At 43.2% G+C, this 17,659-nt stretch overlaps 1 protein-coding gene and 1 long non-coding RNA gene across 3 annotated transcripts in view; both read right to left on the reverse strand.

Moving 5' to 3' along the window:
- LOC122108037 overlaps positions 1 to 17,659 on the reverse strand; it is a 277,692-nt gene that overhangs the window by 133,809 nt on the left and 126,224 nt on the right. The window lies entirely within an intron of this gene.
- Tesk2 (testis associated actin remodelling kinase 2) overlaps positions 1 to 17,659 on the reverse strand; it is a 119,629-nt gene that overhangs the window by 79,596 nt on the left and 22,374 nt on the right. For both annotated transcript variants that reach the window (XM_042679782.1, XM_042679776.1), the window contains exon 2: positions 10,594 to 10,900. In XM_042679782.1, coding sequence (XP_042535716.1) covers positions 10,594 to 10,815 — 222 coding nt within the window. In that variant the 5' untranslated portion in view covers positions 10,816 to 10,900. The remainder of the gene's footprint in view (positions 1 to 10,593; positions 10,901 to 17,659) is intronic.

The following is a 17,659-nucleotide window of genomic DNA, read 5'->3' on the forward strand; positions in this document are numbered from 1 at the left end:
TGCTTGCCCTGGATGCATGAGGCCCTGGGTTCGATTCCTCAGCATCACATAAGTAGGAAAAGCTGGAAGTGGCACTGTGGCTCAAGTGGTAGAGTGCTAGTCTTGAACTGAAGAGCTGAAGGACAGCACCCAGGCCCAGAGTTCAGTTACTTATGTAACTCTGCCCCAGCTCATCACCTTTTCATTAAAAATAAAGAAAATTTTCAGTTGTTAATTAGATAAGGAATTCCAGTAATAGCTGTAGCATTTACTTATTGTGATATATCTAGAAAGATAACCAAGTATCTTTGAATTTTAGTTTCCTCATTCAGGATTGTTACAGATATTAAACAAGATAATGTATATAAGTTTTTAACACAGTACCTAGCACAAAGAAAACACTCCATAGATCTTAGTTGTCTACATAATAGAATAACTACTCCTAGCTTGTGTATATTATATATAGACATTCTAAACATTCATATTTTCTCAACAACTCCAAAAGATAAGTACTTTCATTTTCCATTTTGTGAATTAAGATACAGACAGAGAAGTGACTTGACCAATGTTAAAAAAATTATACATAAGCCAAGTGCCTGTGGCTCATGCCTATAATCCTAGCTACTCAGGAGGCTGAGATCTGAGGATTGTGGTTCAAAGCCAGCCTAGGCACAAAAGTCCGTGAGACTCTTATCTCCAATAAATCACTAGAAAACCAGAAGTGGTGCTGTGGCTCAAGTCTTAGAGCACTGACCTTGAGCTGAAGAGTGCAAGGACAGTGCCCAAACCCAGAGTTCAAGCCCCATGACCGACAAAAAAGAAAAAAAGAAAATTATACATGAGCCAGGTGCTGGTGGCTCACGCCTGCAATCCTAGCAACTTAGGAAGCTGAGATCTGACATTGGGGTTCAAAGCCAGCCCAGGCAGGAAAGTCCATGTGACTTATCTCCAATAAACTATTCAGAAAAGGCCTGAAGTGGCACTGTGGCTCAAGTAGTAGAACACTAGCCTTAAGCCAAACAAGCTCAGGGACAGCACCCAGGCCCTGAGTTCATGACCCACTACAGGTACACACACACACACACACACACACAGACACACACACACACACACACACACACACACACACACACACACACACACACACACACACACCAGGCTCTGAGTTCATGACCCACTACAGGTACACACACACACACACACACACACACACACACACACACACACACACACACCAGGCCCTGAGTTCATGATCCACTACAGGTACACACACACACACACACACACACACACACACACACACAAAGTTTACAAATGGTGGCTGTGATTCAAATCAAGACATGGCAGACTGGCTCTAGAGGCTCTTTCTGCTGTGTTGTCCCTCACATTGTATTCCTGTATTTCAAACATACACAGTTGGGGCTGGGAAGGTGGCTCAGTGATAGAGTGCTTGCCTTGCATGCCTGAGGCCCTGAGTTCCATTCCTCAGTACCACATAAGCAGAAAAAACTGGAAGTGGCGCTGTGGTTCAAATGGTTGAGTGCTAGCCTAGAGCTGAAGAGCTGAGGGACAGCTCCCAGGTCCAGAGTTCAGGCCCCACAACTGACAAAAAAATAAATAAAATTAAAAATATTTTAAAAACATACACATAAGGCAGGTGCCAGTGGCTCACACCTGTAATCCTAGCTACTCAGGAGGCTGAGATCTGAGGATCGAAGTTCAAAGCCAGCCGGGGCAGGAAAGTCTTATGACTCTTATCTCCAATAAACCTCTAGAAAACAGGAAGCGGTGCTGTGCCTCAAGTTGTAGAGCCCTTGCCTTGACCTTGACCTGAAGAGCACAGGGACTGGGCTTAAGCCCAGAGTTCAAGCCCCACGACAACAACAACAACAAAAAAAAAATACACATTTATTTATGCATATGTAATTTTCCCTCATGCAACAAGTATTTAATGAGTGTTCTCTATGTGGCAGTCTGTACTAGGTAATGAAGATACAGAGATGAAAAACTAAGAGGGTTCATTGGCATGTGCCTATTTCAGGCTACTTGGAATTTTATTTAGCTGGTTACTTATGTAGAGCCAGACTTCAGAACTAAATAACAAACATTATAAATAAACAAGTAGTATAACTAAGGTCTGTTTGTTTGTAAGGATGACCAGAGGCTGCTAAATTCCAAAACTTAATTATTTTAAAGGATTAAAATAAGCCACATGAATCCATGCTCTTCAATATATAGTCATCTATCATTCTTCCTTTTGCAAAGTTACCTACATAATTGATATCTCCCACAACAGAAGTTAAATACTTGCTTTCATTGTCACTGATACTTTTTATTTAACCAAACTTTTAAGATGTGATAAATTTCTTTATAACCAAAAATAAAAATTAATAATCACCTAGGTGTGCACTGTAGTTATTAAATCATTGTGGACAAATTTTTTCTGTTAAGTGTCAGACAGTAAATAGTGCCTTATAGCCCAGCACTGGTGGCTCATACCTGTAATACTAGCTACTCAAGAGACTGAGATCTGAGGATTGCAGTTCAAAGCCAGCCCGGGCAGGAAAAGCTGTGAAACTCTTATCTCCAATAAACCACCAGAAAACCAGAAGTGGCCCTGTAATTCAAGTGGTAGAGCTCTAGTCTTGAGCTGAAGAGCTGAGGGACAGCACCCAGGCCCAGAGTTCAAACCCCATGACCAACAACAAAACAAAACAAAATAAAAGAAACAGTGCTTTATGGTCTAATGTAACATTTCAACCTTGCCATGATGGCACAAAAGCAACCATCAAAAATAATTAACAGCTTGGCACTAGTGACTCATGCCTGTAATTCCTAGCTACTCAGGAGGCTGAGATCTGAGGATTATGGTTCAAAGCCAGCCCAAGCAGAAAAGTCCCCATGAGACTCTTTATCTTCAATTAACCACTCAAAAACCAGAAGTGGACCTGTGGCTCAAGTGGTAGAGTGTTATTCTTATACTAAAGAGCTCAGGGACAGCACCAAGGCCCTGAGTTCAAGCCCCACAACTGACAGAAAAAAAATTTGATTAATTAACAGCCAGGAGTTAATCCTAACTACTCAGGAGGACTGAGGATCACAGCTCAAAGCCAGCCCAGGCAGAAAGGTCCATGAAACCCTTATCACCAAAAAGCCAAAGTAGACCTGTGGCTCATATGGAAGAGTGCTAGTCTTGAGAGAAAAAGTTAAGAGACAAAATTCAAAAAAAGCAGAGCTGGGAAGGTGGCTCAGTGGTAGAGCGCTTGCCTTGCATTCATGAAGCCCTGGGTTCGACTCCTCAGCACCACATAAGTAAAAAGAGAAAAGCCAGAAGTGGCATTGTGGCTCAAGTGGTAGAGCGCTAGCCTTGAGCTGAAGAGCTGAGGGACAGCGCCCAGGCCCAGAGTTCAGGCCCCACGACCGCCCCCCCCCAAAAAAAATTTTTTTTTCAAAAAAAGCTAAGGGACAGTGCCCAGACTCAGTTCAATCCCCAGTACTGGCACAAAAAAAATAAAAGATCTAAAAATAATTCAATCCTAAATATGTTGTTAGACTCCAGACTCCAGTCAATATTAACTACTCTATGGGCTGGGAAGGTGGCTCAGTGGTAGAGTGCTTGCCTTGCATGCCTGAGGCCTGGGTTCGATTCCTCAGCAACACATAAGCAAAAAGAAAAAAGCCAGAAGTGGCGCTGTGGCTCAAGTGGTAGAGCGCTAGCCTTGAGCTGAGGGACAGCGCCCAGGCCCAGAATTCAGTCAGGCCCACAACTAGACCAAAAAAAAAAAAAAATATTAACCACCCTCGCTTTGCTGTCTACCACCTCAGCCAATAATACTGGAACATCTGAGTTAGCTGCCCACATAGCTAGCTGAAAAGATGTTTTAGGACATGACTGTTTATTATGCACTGACACTTTGTGGTCCATCCATTACCAACATCCCCTCAAGTGGTTACCTGCTCAAGACTCAGGCACAGAAGACAAAAAGCCAGGAGACACAAGAATTCTAAGCAGCATGCTAAAAATAATTGAGATTTTTATAATTCAGCACCTGCTGTTTTTTGCTAATAATTTTTTGCTAATTTTTTTTCCGTCTTCCTCCCACCCCTCTTTTTTTGTGCTAGCCCTGGGGCTGGAACTCAGGGCCTAAAAGCATTGTCCCTGTACTTCTTTTGCTCAAGGCTAACATTCTACCACTTGAGCCACTCTTTCTGGCAGTTAATTAGAGATAAGAGTCTCATTTGACTCTTTCCCAGCTCTCTCTTTCCCACCTCTTTCCCAGCTCTCTTCTCTTTTCTGGCTCTTTTCTAGCTCTTTCTCAGCTTTTTCCCACCTCTTTCCCAGGCCTTTTCCAGCCGCGTGGAGGGCCAACGTGGCCTGGTGACAAGCCAGAACGATGAATAAACTTACCCCTTACCTGAATACCACGTGTATGGTGCTGTTCTTACTCGGCTACCTCTTTTTAAAAACCTAACATAGGGCAGGGAAGGTGGCTCAGTGGTAGAGCCCTTGCCTTGCACGCATGAGGCCCTGGGTTCAATTCCTCAGCACCACATAAGCAAAAAGAAAATAAGCCAGAAGTGGCACTGTGGCTCAAGTGATAGAGCGCTAGCCTTGAGCTGAAGAGCTGAGGGACAGCGCCCAGGCCCAGAGTTCAGCCCCCAAGACCGACCAAAAATTGAAACAAAACAAAACAAAAAAAAAAACTAACATAAACGGTACCGTGACTCGGATAAAGGGCTTAAAGTCAGGATAGGTGGGATTCCTCTCCAGTTTTTTTCCTCTTTTTTCTTTTTTTGTTTGTTTTTCCCTTTTTGCTCTGAGGAATACCCACAGTTCTGACAGCCTTTTGCGAACCGGTCTGTCTGCTGTGGACACAGCACATTGATACCATTGCTGGCCTTCACATCCACGTCCACACCACTTTTCTACTCTGGTGAGTGAAACTACTCTCTATAGCTCTGTTGCTCAGTCTCTGTCCAGATGTGGTGCCACGCCAAAGAACTCCTACGGCCTTTAGCTGAAAGGCCGGTCAACTCTGAAACCGAGGACGCTTGGTTTTGGGGGTTTGGCCATTTCTGTCTAGAAGGCTCTGTGGGAAGTCGGGACGCCGCTTCTGCCTGGTCAGTTCTCCTTCATTCACCAGACTGACTCTACTACACATTTAATGGGGTGCTGCAAGTCACGCCTCAGCCCCCTTTGAAATGCTTCCTGCGCTTCCTGGAAAGCCAGAGCGCCTAATTTTTATGCCATTCTCAGATGTAGACAGTTTTTGCCACTGAAATAGTAAATGGTCAGAAGTCTGTTTACTTTCAGGTTCTCTTTGCTCTCTCTCTGCCAGTCATGTCCAACTTTCCCTATCTCTCCCTTTCTCTGTTCTACATTTTGGCTTCTGTCCTGAAGAGTGCGATGCAGGCTGGGTCCCAGGGACCCCCCTCTAGGTTCCCTCTCAAAGGCTAGCCAATGTAGGCTTGATTTATTTGTTCAGGGTTTCTTTGCATTCTTTCAGAAATTCGCCATCTTGGCCACATGGTGGGTTAAGCGTTTGGCCCCATCTGACCCTTAACCTTCCACCAAGCTTACCACTCCATCCATCTATTCTAAGGTGCCTTGTTAACAAGTTGCTCTTTTCACAGGCCCTGGTAACTGAGAGCCAACCATCTGATGTGCTTTGTCACTGCAGAATAGTTGTTGGTCAATTCTTGATAAGGACCAGGTAAGCTCTATTCTATTTGATCTCCTTCTTGCTTTAATTGGAAATAATAAAGGGCTTTTGTGGCAAAGATTGCAGTTCAAAGCCAGCCCGGGCTGAAAAATCCCTAAGACTCCATCTCCCAACTAACCTGCAAAGAGCCAGGCTGGAAGCATAGTTCAAGACTCTCATCTGGAACCAGCAAACACTGCAAGTGGTACTATAACTCAAAGTGGTTCAGTGCTGGCCTTGAGCAGAAGTGCTCAGGGACAGTGCCCAGGCCTTGAGTTCAATCCTCCTTGAATACCAACTGGGACAAGCCATCCCAGCAACAAGCACCTAGACTCAGCCAGTCTGGGGAACAAGGGACCATGGAGAGGAGTAAGAGGAGATGATGTCACATCAGCAACTTTGTGCCTGCCCTTTCAAAATTAACCAAGCCGGGAGGTCAATAGAAGTAAGAAGCCTGCCCATCTAGTGTCCATACCTGTCTACCTACTAACTGGACAAGAACTTATATTCTTGCCTTTGTTACCTGACTTCTCCTCTACCTAGTCGCCAGATGTCAGAAGTAGCTAGGGACATTCTTACCAACATTTTCAGCCCCAAGTCCTTCCTCTTGCCATTTATTTGCTCTCTAGTATTTTTTTTCCAGCCCCTCAATGCCTCATGAGACTTCTCCATACTTCATCTAAGGACTCACACCACCAAGGGACAGCTGCTGCTCACTGCTTTCTCTGGGAGGGGACCAAATTCCAGCCTTTTTACCCTAATGTCAACACTCCTGGTCAGCAGGAAGTAGCCAGAGAAAATCTTCACCCTATTTCATGATTTTTTTTGGAGGGTGGGGGTCCGGTTGTGGGGCCTGAACTCTGGGCCTGGGCACTGTCCCTCAGCTCTTCAGCTCAAGGCTAGCGCTCTACCACTTGAGCCACAGCGCCACTTCTAGCTTTTTTCTTTTTTCTTATGTGGTGCTGAGGAATCGAACCCAGGGCCTCAGGCATGCAAGGCAAGCACTCTACCACTAAGCCACCTTCCCAGCCCTTATTTCATGATTATTAAAAGGCTGGAATGTAAGGTCCGCTCCTGGATGGCTTGCAGACTCCACCCTCCTCACAGCAAAGTCTCCACCCAGTACCTGCATTACTTAGGCAACTGGCACACTTGGAAGAGGTCACATCTGCATCCGCTGAGGTCACTTCTGAATTTGATGTGGCCATACCTTTCTTCACCCATACCCTAGATAAGGCCTAGCCCAGGCCCAGATCCTCTCTTTTTCCCAGCTCTCTTAGCTCTTTTTTCCCAGCTCTCTCTCTCTTTCCCGCTCTTTTCCAGGTCTCTCAGGCCTTTCTCCACCTCGTGGAGGGCAAACATAGCCTGGTCCCAGCAGGTCTACTGAATAAACCTACCCCTTACCTGAAAAAAAAAAAAAGTCTCACTGGAGCTGGGCACCGGTGGCTCGCCTGTAATCCTAGCTACTCAGGAGGCTGAGACCTGAGGATTGTGGTTCAAAGCCAGCCTAGGCAGGAAAGTCCTGAGACTCTTATCTCCAATAAACCACTAGAAAACCGGAAGTGACACTGTGTCTCAAGCAACGCTGTGGCTCAAGCGGTAGAGTGCTCACCTTGAGCTGAAAAGCGCAGGGACAGCATTCAAGCCCAGAGTTTAAGTCCCAGGGCTGGCAAAAAAAAGTCTCATAGATTTTCTTGCTTAGGCTGGCTTTGAATCATGATCCTCAGATGTCAGCCTCCTGACTAACTAGGATTACAGGCATTTGCCACTGGGTACCCAGATTCCTCCCTCTTTTTGTTAAAAAAAATAGTTGTACAAAGCAGTTATTATTCAACAAATCAGTTTATGAATATAATGCATCTTGATCAATGTTTCCCCTTTCATCATTCTTCCAATCCTTATCAAATCTACCTTCCTCTCAATTTTTTTTTAATTTAATTTAATTTTATTTGTGAACATACTGTACAGAGGAGTTACAGTTACATGGGCAGGATAATGCGTACATTTCTTACCAAGCATTGCAGCCTCCTCCCCTTCCTCTCAATTTTTATCTATCCCCTTCCCAGCTTCCCTCCCAACCTTTCCAGTACCAATTTCCTGGTATTCATTTTGTTGGATTATGAGTTTTTTTTAAAGGAGTTACATCATTTGAATTCTCTCCTGAAAATATCCTATTTCAGTTAATACATTTGCATATATTTGCCATGCAATCTCCATGTGCTTATTTTTACATTTATAAATTAGTTCTACCTTCCACATATGAAAGAAAACATTTGTCCTTTGTCTCTCTGAGCCTGACTTATTTCACTTAACCTAATTTTTTCCAGGTCCATCCATTTCTTTGCAAGTGATATATCATTCTTCTTAATAGATGAGTAAAATTCAATTGTATAAAATTGCATATAGCCAGAGCTGGGTAGGTGGCTCAGTGGTAGAGCGCTTGCTTTGCATGCATGAGGCCCTAGGTTCAATTCCTCAGCACCACATAAGCAGGAAAAAAAAAAAGCCGGAAGTGGTGCTGTGGCTCAAGTGGTAGAGCGCTAGCCTTGAGCTGAAGAGTTGAAGGACAGCACCCAGCCCCAGAGTTCAGGCCATGACTGGACCCCCCCCAAAAAAAAAAAAATTTCATATAGCCAGGCATCGGTGGCTCACACCTATAATCCTAGCTACCCAGGAGGCTGAGATCTGAGAATCGCGGTTCAAAGCCAGCCCGGGCAGGAAAGACCGTGAGACTCCTATCTCCAATAAACCACTAGAAAACCGGAAGTGGCACTGTAGCTCAAGTGGTAAAGCGCTCGCCTTGAGCTGAAGAGCTCAAGGACAGCGCCCAGGCCCAGAGTTCAAGCCCCATGACCGACAAAAAAAAACAAAAACAAAATCAAAGCTAGCCCAGGCAGGGAAAGTCTGTGGGACCCTTATCTCCAATTAACCACCAGAAAACCAGAAGTGGCACTGTGGCTCAAGTGGTAGGGCACTCGCCTTGAGCTGAAGAGCTGAAGGCCAGCACCCAGGCCCAGAGTTCAAGTCCCACGACTGACAAAAATAAAATAAAATAAAGTTCCATATATACCACATTCTCTTGATCCATTCTTTTTTTTTTTTTTTTTTGTGGGGGGGAGGGTTCAGTTTTGAACTCTGGGCCCAGGCACTGTGCTGGTCCTGAGGCTTGAACTAATGGCCTGGATGCTGTTCTGAGCTTTCTTGCTCAAGGCAAATGCTCTATCACTTGAGGCACAGCTCCACTACTGGCTTTTTGCTGGTTAATTGGAAATTAGAGTTCCATAAACTTTCCTGCCCCAGCTGGCTTTGAGTCATGTCCTCAGATCTCAGCCTCCTAAGTAGCTAGGATTATAGGCATGAGCAATGCACTCCTGCCTGGTTAGTATCTGCTTTTTGAACAGAGTTAATTGGTTTTGTTTTGTTTTGTTTCTTGGTTAGTAGTTGGACTTGAACTCTGGGCTGGGCATTGTTCCTGAGCTCTTCAGCTCAAAACCAGTGCTCTACCACTTGAACTACAACACCACTTCTGGTTTTCTGGTGGTTAATTGGAGATAAGAGTCTCATGGACTTTCCTGCCCAGGCCGGCTTGGAACTGTGATCCTCAGATTCCAGCCTCCTGAGTAGCTAGGATTACAGGCGTGAGCCACCGTGCCTGGTGAGTTAATTGTTTCTTTCTATCACCTATTATAGCATGGCTGGTATATATTTACTTCTCTATGTATTTCATTTGTAACAGTTACAAAATAGAAATATTTAGAAATATTTTAGATCTTTCTTCATAATCTTGTCAAGAAATAGAGAACACAAAATACAACTATGCAATGTTTCTTTCAGGTTTCTATTCATAAATAAAAAATAAAGAGTTGGGAAGGTGGCTCAGTGGTAGAGCACTTGCCTTGCATGCATAAGGCCCTGGGTTCCGTTCCTCAGTACTACATCAGCAGAAAAAAAAACCCTGAAAGTGGCACTGTGGCTCAAGTGGTAAGTGCTAGCCTTTAGCTGAAGAGCTGAGGAACAGCACCTAGGCCCAGAGTTTAGGCCCCATGACTGGACCCAAAAAATTTTTAAATAAATAAATAAATAATAAATTAATGCCTCACAAATAATACTTTAAAAAAAATTAGGGCTAGGAAGTTGGCTCAGTGGTAGAGTGCTTGCCTCACATGCATGAACCCCTGGGTTCGATTTCTCAGCACCACATAAGCAGAAAAAGCCAGAAGTGGTGCTGGGGTTCAAGTGGTAGAGTGCTAGCCTTGAGCTGAAGAGCTGAGGGACAGCGCCCAGGTCCATGGTTCAGCCCCTATGACTGACCAAAAAAAAAAAAAATTTAGTGCTGGGTGTGGTAGAACACACCCATAATCCTAAGTACTCTGGGAAGTAGAAGCAGAAGGTTTATGACTTTCAAGTCAGCCTGGGCTACTTAGTGGAAACCAGAACTCAAAACAAACAAACAAACAAAAATAAATGGGTGTAGTTTGGACTAGGGGCATAGCTCAAATGGGAAAGTGCTTGCCTATTAAGTGCATGACTCAAATGATAGAGGGAGTGAAATGTATTGCAAACATGTAAAAATATAACAATGAAACACCCTCTATACAACTAATGTTAGCTAGTAAAAAATAGCAGTTATTATTGTAGAATACATATGGACAGACACCCACAAACATACATGTATCATATATGTGTGAGTAGGAGGACGAAAGAGACTCCTATAGTCTTTGAATTTTTGAATACCATGTATCATTTCTAAAATGAAAACAAAATATCTTACAAATGAATAAATATATTGGAACAGAACGTAAAATCCACAGCAGCCCAAGGAAGCAAAAACCTATATCCTACACAAATTCAACTATCAACTCTGCAGTGAATCTGATAGCAAGACAATGAAAGAAGCTGAGGGATGACTCACCTTGAACACTTCAGAGAAGAAGCCAGACCCAATTTTTTCACAGGTGAAGTCATCCAAACGTGTCAGTCTGGAAAAGGCACTTATGAGAGCTCGATATGAAGATGGCCAAACTCTTCCTGCCTGGGTCATGTTCCCTTCTCCACCACCACCTCCTTCAAACTCTTCCAAACGCTCTACACGTGGGGGAAATCCTGCAATTGAATTCCGTTTGCTCCGATCCATAATATCAATAATCACTTCTTCTTTTAAGAAGGAAGTCCGATCATAGTAAGTTTTTGTTGAACTTTATTTCTCTTCCAGTTTGACACTAAAGGAAACAAAAAAAAATATTAAAACATTCATGAGTTTATATGTTTGGGGAAAGGTAAGGGGAGGCACAGAAATGGAGGGACCAAGGGTGAACAAATACAGTAATAGTACTCGCTGGGCACTATGTTGAAAAAGAACTATACAACCTATGGGTGGGATAGGAGGGAAAAACTGGGAGAGAGAGAGAAAAGGGTGACATAGCCCAAAAGGAAATGAATTCTTTGCCTGACTTATGTAACTGTAACCTCTCTGTACATCACCTTTATAATAAGAAAAACTGTTAAAAATTAATAAGTACATGCAAATCAATGAACTTGCAAACTTGCTCCTGATTTTCAGACCTAAAAACCTTTGTCTTTACTTTCAAAAACAGCACTGATATACTTAAAACATATATATAGTATATATACATACATATGATACAACTATCAACCATAGTTGATATAAATATCATATATGTATATACGCCATTTATGAACCATTTATGCAGGAAACAGTATAAGAACATGGGTACAGGCTAATTCGCAGCCCCTTAATTTGAAATTTTAAGACCACAGTGACTTATATTGTCATACCAGCTCTCAAGAAGTAGAGATAAGAAATGTCATTGAAAGACTGGGAAGGTGGCTCAGTGGTAGAGTACTTGCCTTGCATGTATGAGGCCCTGGGTTCGATTCCTCAGCACCACATAAGCAGAAAAAGCCGGAAGGGGGGCTGAGGCTCAAGTGGTAGAGTGCTAGCCTTGAGCTGAAGAGCTGAGGGACAGCGCCCAGGCCCAGAGTTCAGGCCCCACTACCAACAATAACAACAACAAAAGAAATGTCATTGAAGCCAGCCAGGTCAAAATTTTGGCAACTCTATCTCAATCTATAAGCAAATTGTGATGGTCAGCATCTGTCATCCCACTTATCCAAGAGAGGTAACAAACAAACAAACAAACAGCTGAGCGCCTGTAATCCTAGCTGCTCAGGAGGCTGAGATCTGAGGATTGTGGTTCAAAGCCAGCCCAGGCAGGAAAGTCCATGAGACTTCTTATCTCCAATAAACCACTAGAAAACTGAAGTGGCGCTGTGGCTCAAGCAGTAGAGCGCTCACCTTGAGTTGAAGAGAGCAGGGACAGCACCCATGCCCAAAGTTCAAGCCCCACGACCACCAACAACAACAAAATTCAAGTACTTCTATGAAGCCATTACCAGATCCTAAAATATAAAACATTAGCATATAAGACAAAACTTTTAAATTTTACATCAAGTAGAGATTATCAAGGAAAGTCCTTTTTTTTTCTTCTTTTTTTTTGTTGGTTGTGGGGCTTGAACTCTGGGCCTGGGTGCTGTCTCTCAGCTCTTCAGCTCAAGGCTAGTGCTCTACCACTTGAGCCACAGGGCCACTTCTGGTTTTTTCTGCTTATGTGGTACTGAGGAATAGAACCCAGGGCCTCATGCATGCAAGGCAAGCACTGAGCCACCTTCCCAGCCCCAAGTCATTCATTTTATGTTTAAGAAAACACAAGACTGAGACAGTGAAAACTTTCTGAGTAAATGCTTTATTCTATTTAGTAACAAAATTAGACTTGGAACTAAAGGAGTACACTTCTTAAAGTCATGTCTGTTGATCATCTGCTTTAAAATTACCTGAGAAGCTTGTTTAAAAACAGTTCTGTCTCTCATGCTTGACCTAATAAATCAGAATCTCTTTTGAGATGAGGCCTGGAAATTTAACTAAGCTCCACAGTGATTTTTTTTTTTTTTGGTCGGTCGTGGGGTTTGAACTCTGGGCCTGGGCGCTGTCCCTCAGCTCTTCAGCTCAAGGCGAGCGCTCTACCACTTGAGCTACAGCACCACTTCCGGTTTTCTGGTGGTTTATTGGAGATAGGAGTCTCACGGTCTCTCCTATCCGGGCTGGCTTTGAACTGCGATCCTCAGATCTCAGCCTCCTGAGTAGCTAGGATTACAGGCCACCAGCGCCAGGCTCCACAGTGATTCTTAAGTACTGTCTGAGCTCATGGTGCTCTACAGCAGAAGAGCAGAAAATTGCTTTTTTGTATTTGTTTTTTTGTTTTTGTCAGTTGGTCCTGGGGCTTGAACTCTGGCCTGGGCGCTGTCCCTCAGCATTTCAATGCTAGCATTCTACCACTTGAGCCACAGCGCCGCTTCCTAATTGCTTATTTTTTAAGCATAGGAATTTTATAAACATTTTTTCATTTTACCCTCAATACATAGGTCCAAGGTAGACATTCTCTCCATTTTACAGAAAAAGCAGAAGATCAGGAGGTTAAGTACCTGTTTAAATATTCACAGGTGGTAAAGCCTGAATGAAAAGTAACCTCCATCTGGCACCAAAGCTCAAGATCTTTCCATTTCGTTATTACTTGTTCAGTGTCATGCCACTTTTAAGGAGTAGAAAAGAGGCTAGAGACTTAAGTGAAGAGGAAAGCCATACTGATTGTAATTTGGATAAAAACTGGGAGAAAAACAAGGAGAAACTAGCAAAAAAATAAGCCATACTAAATTGAAACTCAATATATAGGAAATAGTTTTCTCTGATTTTCCAGGTTTGTCATCTACAGTTTTTCATTGCTTTTCTTTGTTTGAGATACATATACAAACATATATGCATACATACATACTTTTTTGCTCAAGGCTAGCACTATACTATTTGAGCCACAGCTCCATTTCCCTTTTGGGTGATTAATTAGACATGAGCAGCTCATGGACTTTCCTGCCTGGCTTCAAACCACAATCCTCAGATCTCAGCCTTCTGTGTAGCTAGGATTGTGTGAGGCCCTGGTGCCCAGCACCTTCTTGACAGGGCCTTGATATGTAGAGCAACCGTTGACTCTCCTGCCTCTACCTAGTAAGTGCTGGGATTACAAACATCTATCATCACACCCTACTATATTTCTGTGTGTGTGTGTGTGTGTGTGTGTGTGTGTGTGTGTGTGAGTGTGTGTGTGTGTGTGTGTGTGTGTGTGTGTGTGTGTGTCCACTGTGGGGCTTGAACTCTGGGCCTGGGAGCTGTCCCTCAGCTCCTCAGCTGAAGGTAAGCACTCTACCACTTGAGCCACAGCACCACTTCTGGTTTTCTGTGGTTAATTTGAGGTAAGAGTCTCCCGGCTTTTCCTGCCCAGGCTGGCTTTGAACTGTGATCCTCAGATCTTAGCCTCCGGAGTAGCTAAGATTACAGGAGTGAGCCACCAGTGCCTGGCATCCTGGTCATTTTTAAGAGAGTCTCACTTCCTTTCACTTGAATTACAATCTGCCTATTTTAGGCTTCCTGTCATAACTGGAATGACAGGTACACACCCACCTTCCTTCTGTTAAGATAGAATCTTGGTCTTTCAGTCCAATTTGAATTGAAATTATAATCCTATCTCAGATTTGCACATAGTTTAAGATGACAAGAACATGGCACTACACCCAGCTAAAGGTTGAGAAGGGATCTTACAAACTTTTCTGCCTGAGCTGGCCTCAAACCTTCCATTTTCAGCCTCCTCAGTATCTAGAATTATGGGTGTGAGCCACCAACATCAGGTTTTTCTTTTTCTTTCTTTTCATAATTAATACTTGTTGACTCTGGTTACTATTTATTATAATCTTTCCTATATTTAGGATTTTTTTTAAAATCAGTGGTAGGGCTTGAATTCAGGATCTGGGAGGTGTCCCTGAGCTTTTGTGCTCAAGGCTAACACTCTACCCACTTTGAGCCACAGCTCCACTTCTACTTTTTAAGTGATTAATTGGAGAAAAGAGTCTCATGAACTTTCCTGTCTGGGCAGGCTTTGAACCGAGATCCTCAGATCTCAGCCTCAAGTGTGGCTAGGATTACAGGTATGAGCCACCAGCACCCAGCTCCTATATTGAATTTGTTTGTGAGTTTGTTATAGTACTGAGATTGAACTCAGTGACTCATACTTACCAATTGAGCAATATCTGCTCAATTTTACTTATTTATTTATTCATTCATTCATTCCTTTGTGCTGGTCCTTGTGCTGGTTCTTGAACTCAGAGCCTGGGCACTGTCACTGACTTTTTTTGGGGGGGGTATTTTTTGCTCAAGGCTAGTACTCTATCACTGGACTACAGCTCTACTTTCTGCTTTGTCTGAGTACTTTAAGAATCTCATGGCCTTTCTTGCCCAAGCTGGTTTCTAACTACGAACCTTGGATCTCAGATTCCTGAGTAGCTAGGGTTATAGGTATGGTGAATCAGCACCCGGCAGGGTTTTTTGTTTGCTTTGTTTTTTGTTGTTTTTTTGTTTTTAATTACCAAGTTAGCTGGGGATACAGCTCAGTGGAAAAGTGCTTGTCTGGCATGTACAGCGGTCTGTGTTTGATCCCCAGAACCACAGGAAGGGGGAAGAAAAAAAAAGTCTTTGCTAATACATCAGCTATGTAGGATGTTTATGCCAAGAAAATTGAAAGCAATTTGGCAAATAAATAGCAGCCTAGTATGCAAGCCAAGCCTCAGGATGCTCAAACTTTTATTATGCAGTGGTTCATATAGTTTTTTTTTTTTGTCCAAGGAATATTTATATCTTAGGCTAAAACCTCAAAAGTACTACAGAAATTTTTAGACAGCATAACTGACTCAAGTCAAATATAAAAAAGCTTACATGAAACACCAGTATTTAGTGTGGAATCCCTCTTCCATGCCACAGTAATACTAATTACTAGACAACTGGGATGCGTTGTAGAAAGTACAGGCCCTTCATGGTAATAAGGAACTTTGTTAATACATTTGGAGAAGAGTTGAGCAAGGAAAAATTTCCAAACCACACCTTCTGTTCCCGTAGCCAGCATACTAAATAACCATGTTTTAAGTGAAATAAACCAAGCTAAAATCAATGAATCTAACAATATTTTATTTCAAACAGGGTCGTGTTATATAGCCCAGTCTGGCCTCAAATTTGAAATGCCCTTGCCTTAGTCTGGAGTGCTAAGATTACATGTGTGCACCACTATGCCCATCAAGCAAATTTTAATTAACCATAAAAGGCAAAATAGGTATATACGAACATACTTTAAAGCCACGCCCTACCTTTTAAAATCTGAACGAGACTAATTTTAAAAGCAGAAAGTAGCCAGGTAAGATGGCTCACACCTATAATACCAGCTACTTAGAAAGTAAACATTGGGAGGATCAACGTTCAAGGCCAAATTGGGCAAGTAGTTAACAAGATTCCCCCATCTCAACAAATAAAAGCACAACGGTTCAATCATGTAACCCAGCTAAGCAGGAAGCACAAATAGGAGGATCATAGTCCTAGACTAGCATGGCAAAAAGCAAGACCCAGTCTAAAAAAAATCTAGAGCAAAAAGGGATGGAGGCTTGGTCTATGGCAGCCCCAAGGCCTAGGTTTAATCCGTACCTACAAAAAGAAAATCAGAAAATACATAGTTTGAAATATTGGAATTTTGGACTGAAGCATTGCTGAAGTGGTAGGGTGCCAGCCATGAGTGAGTAAGCGAAGCCCTAAACAAAAAGCCCCAGTACCAACACAGAGAAAGAGAAAGAGAGAGAGAGAGAGAGAGAGAGAGAGAATGAAAGAGGAATGAAATATATAAGATTTTAAGGGGCTGGGAAGGTGGCTCAGTGGTAGAGTGCTTGCCTTGCATGCCTGAGGCCCTGGGTTCGATTCCTCAGCACCACATAAGGAAAAAAAGAAAAAAGCTGGAAGTGGCGCTGTGGCTCAAGTGGTAGAGCGCTAGCCTTGAGTTGAAGAGCTGAGGGACTGGGGCTGGGAAAATAGCTCAGCGGTAGAGTGCATGCCTTGCAAGCATAAGGCCCTGGGTTCGATTCCTCAGCACCACATAAACAGAAAAAGCCGGAAGTGGCGCTGTGGCTCCAGTGGTAGAGCACTAGCCTTGAGCTGAAGAGCTGAGGGACAGCGCCCAGACCCAGAGTTCAGGCCCCATGACCGGCAAAAAAAAAAAAAAGAGCTGAGGGACAGTGCCCAGGCCCAGAGTTCAGGCCCCACGACTGGACCCCCCCCCCCCAAAAAAAAAGATTTTAAGGTGCTTCTTTCTCTGAATTGCCTATAGTTCTTATTTTAAGGTGCTTCTTTCTCTGAATTGCCTATAGTTCTTATTTATGGAATATTACCTTTTGAAACTGAAAATGCTCCTCAAGGTAAACATTTTTAAATATAAGTACTGTGTTTTTTTTGTTTTGATTTTTGCCAGTCATAGGGCCTGAACTCTGGACCTGGGTGCTGTCCCTCAGCTCTTCAGCTCAAGCTAGCGTTCTACCACTTGAGCCACAGTGCCACTGCTGGCTTTTTCTGCTTATGTGGTGCTGAGGAATCGAACCCAGGGCCTCATGCATTGGAGGCAAGCACTCTTATCACTGAGCCAACTTCCCAGTCTCATAAGTATTGGTTATACTTAGTAGAAAGATAAAAGAAGTCAGGCACTGGTGGCTCACACCTGTAATCCTAGCTACTCAGGAGGCTGAGATCTGTAGATCACGGTTCAAAGCCAGCTTGGGCAGGAAAGTCCATGAGACTCTTATCTCCAATTTATCACGAAAGAAAGAAAGAAAGAAAGAAAGAAAGAAAGAAAGAAAGAAAGAAAGAAAGAAAGAAAGAAAGAAAGAAAGAAAGAAAGAAAGAAAATAATGCAATTTTAGTTCAAAAGAATCTGCTTGCTCCAAGGGCAAGTTGATCAAGTAGGAATAACAAAGGAGGGAAGGAGGGAAGGAAGGAGGGAGGAAAGGAAGGAAGGAAGGAAGGAAGGAAGGAAAGAAGGGAGGGAGGGTGG

Source organism: Dipodomys spectabilis, unplaced genomic scaffold (genome assembly GCF_019054845.1).
Source record: "Dipodomys spectabilis isolate Male_0828 unplaced genomic scaffold, ASM1905484v1 ptg000002l, whole genome shotgun sequence".
NCBI lineage: Eukaryota > Metazoa > Chordata > Mammalia > Rodentia > Heteromyidae > Dipodomys > Dipodomys spectabilis.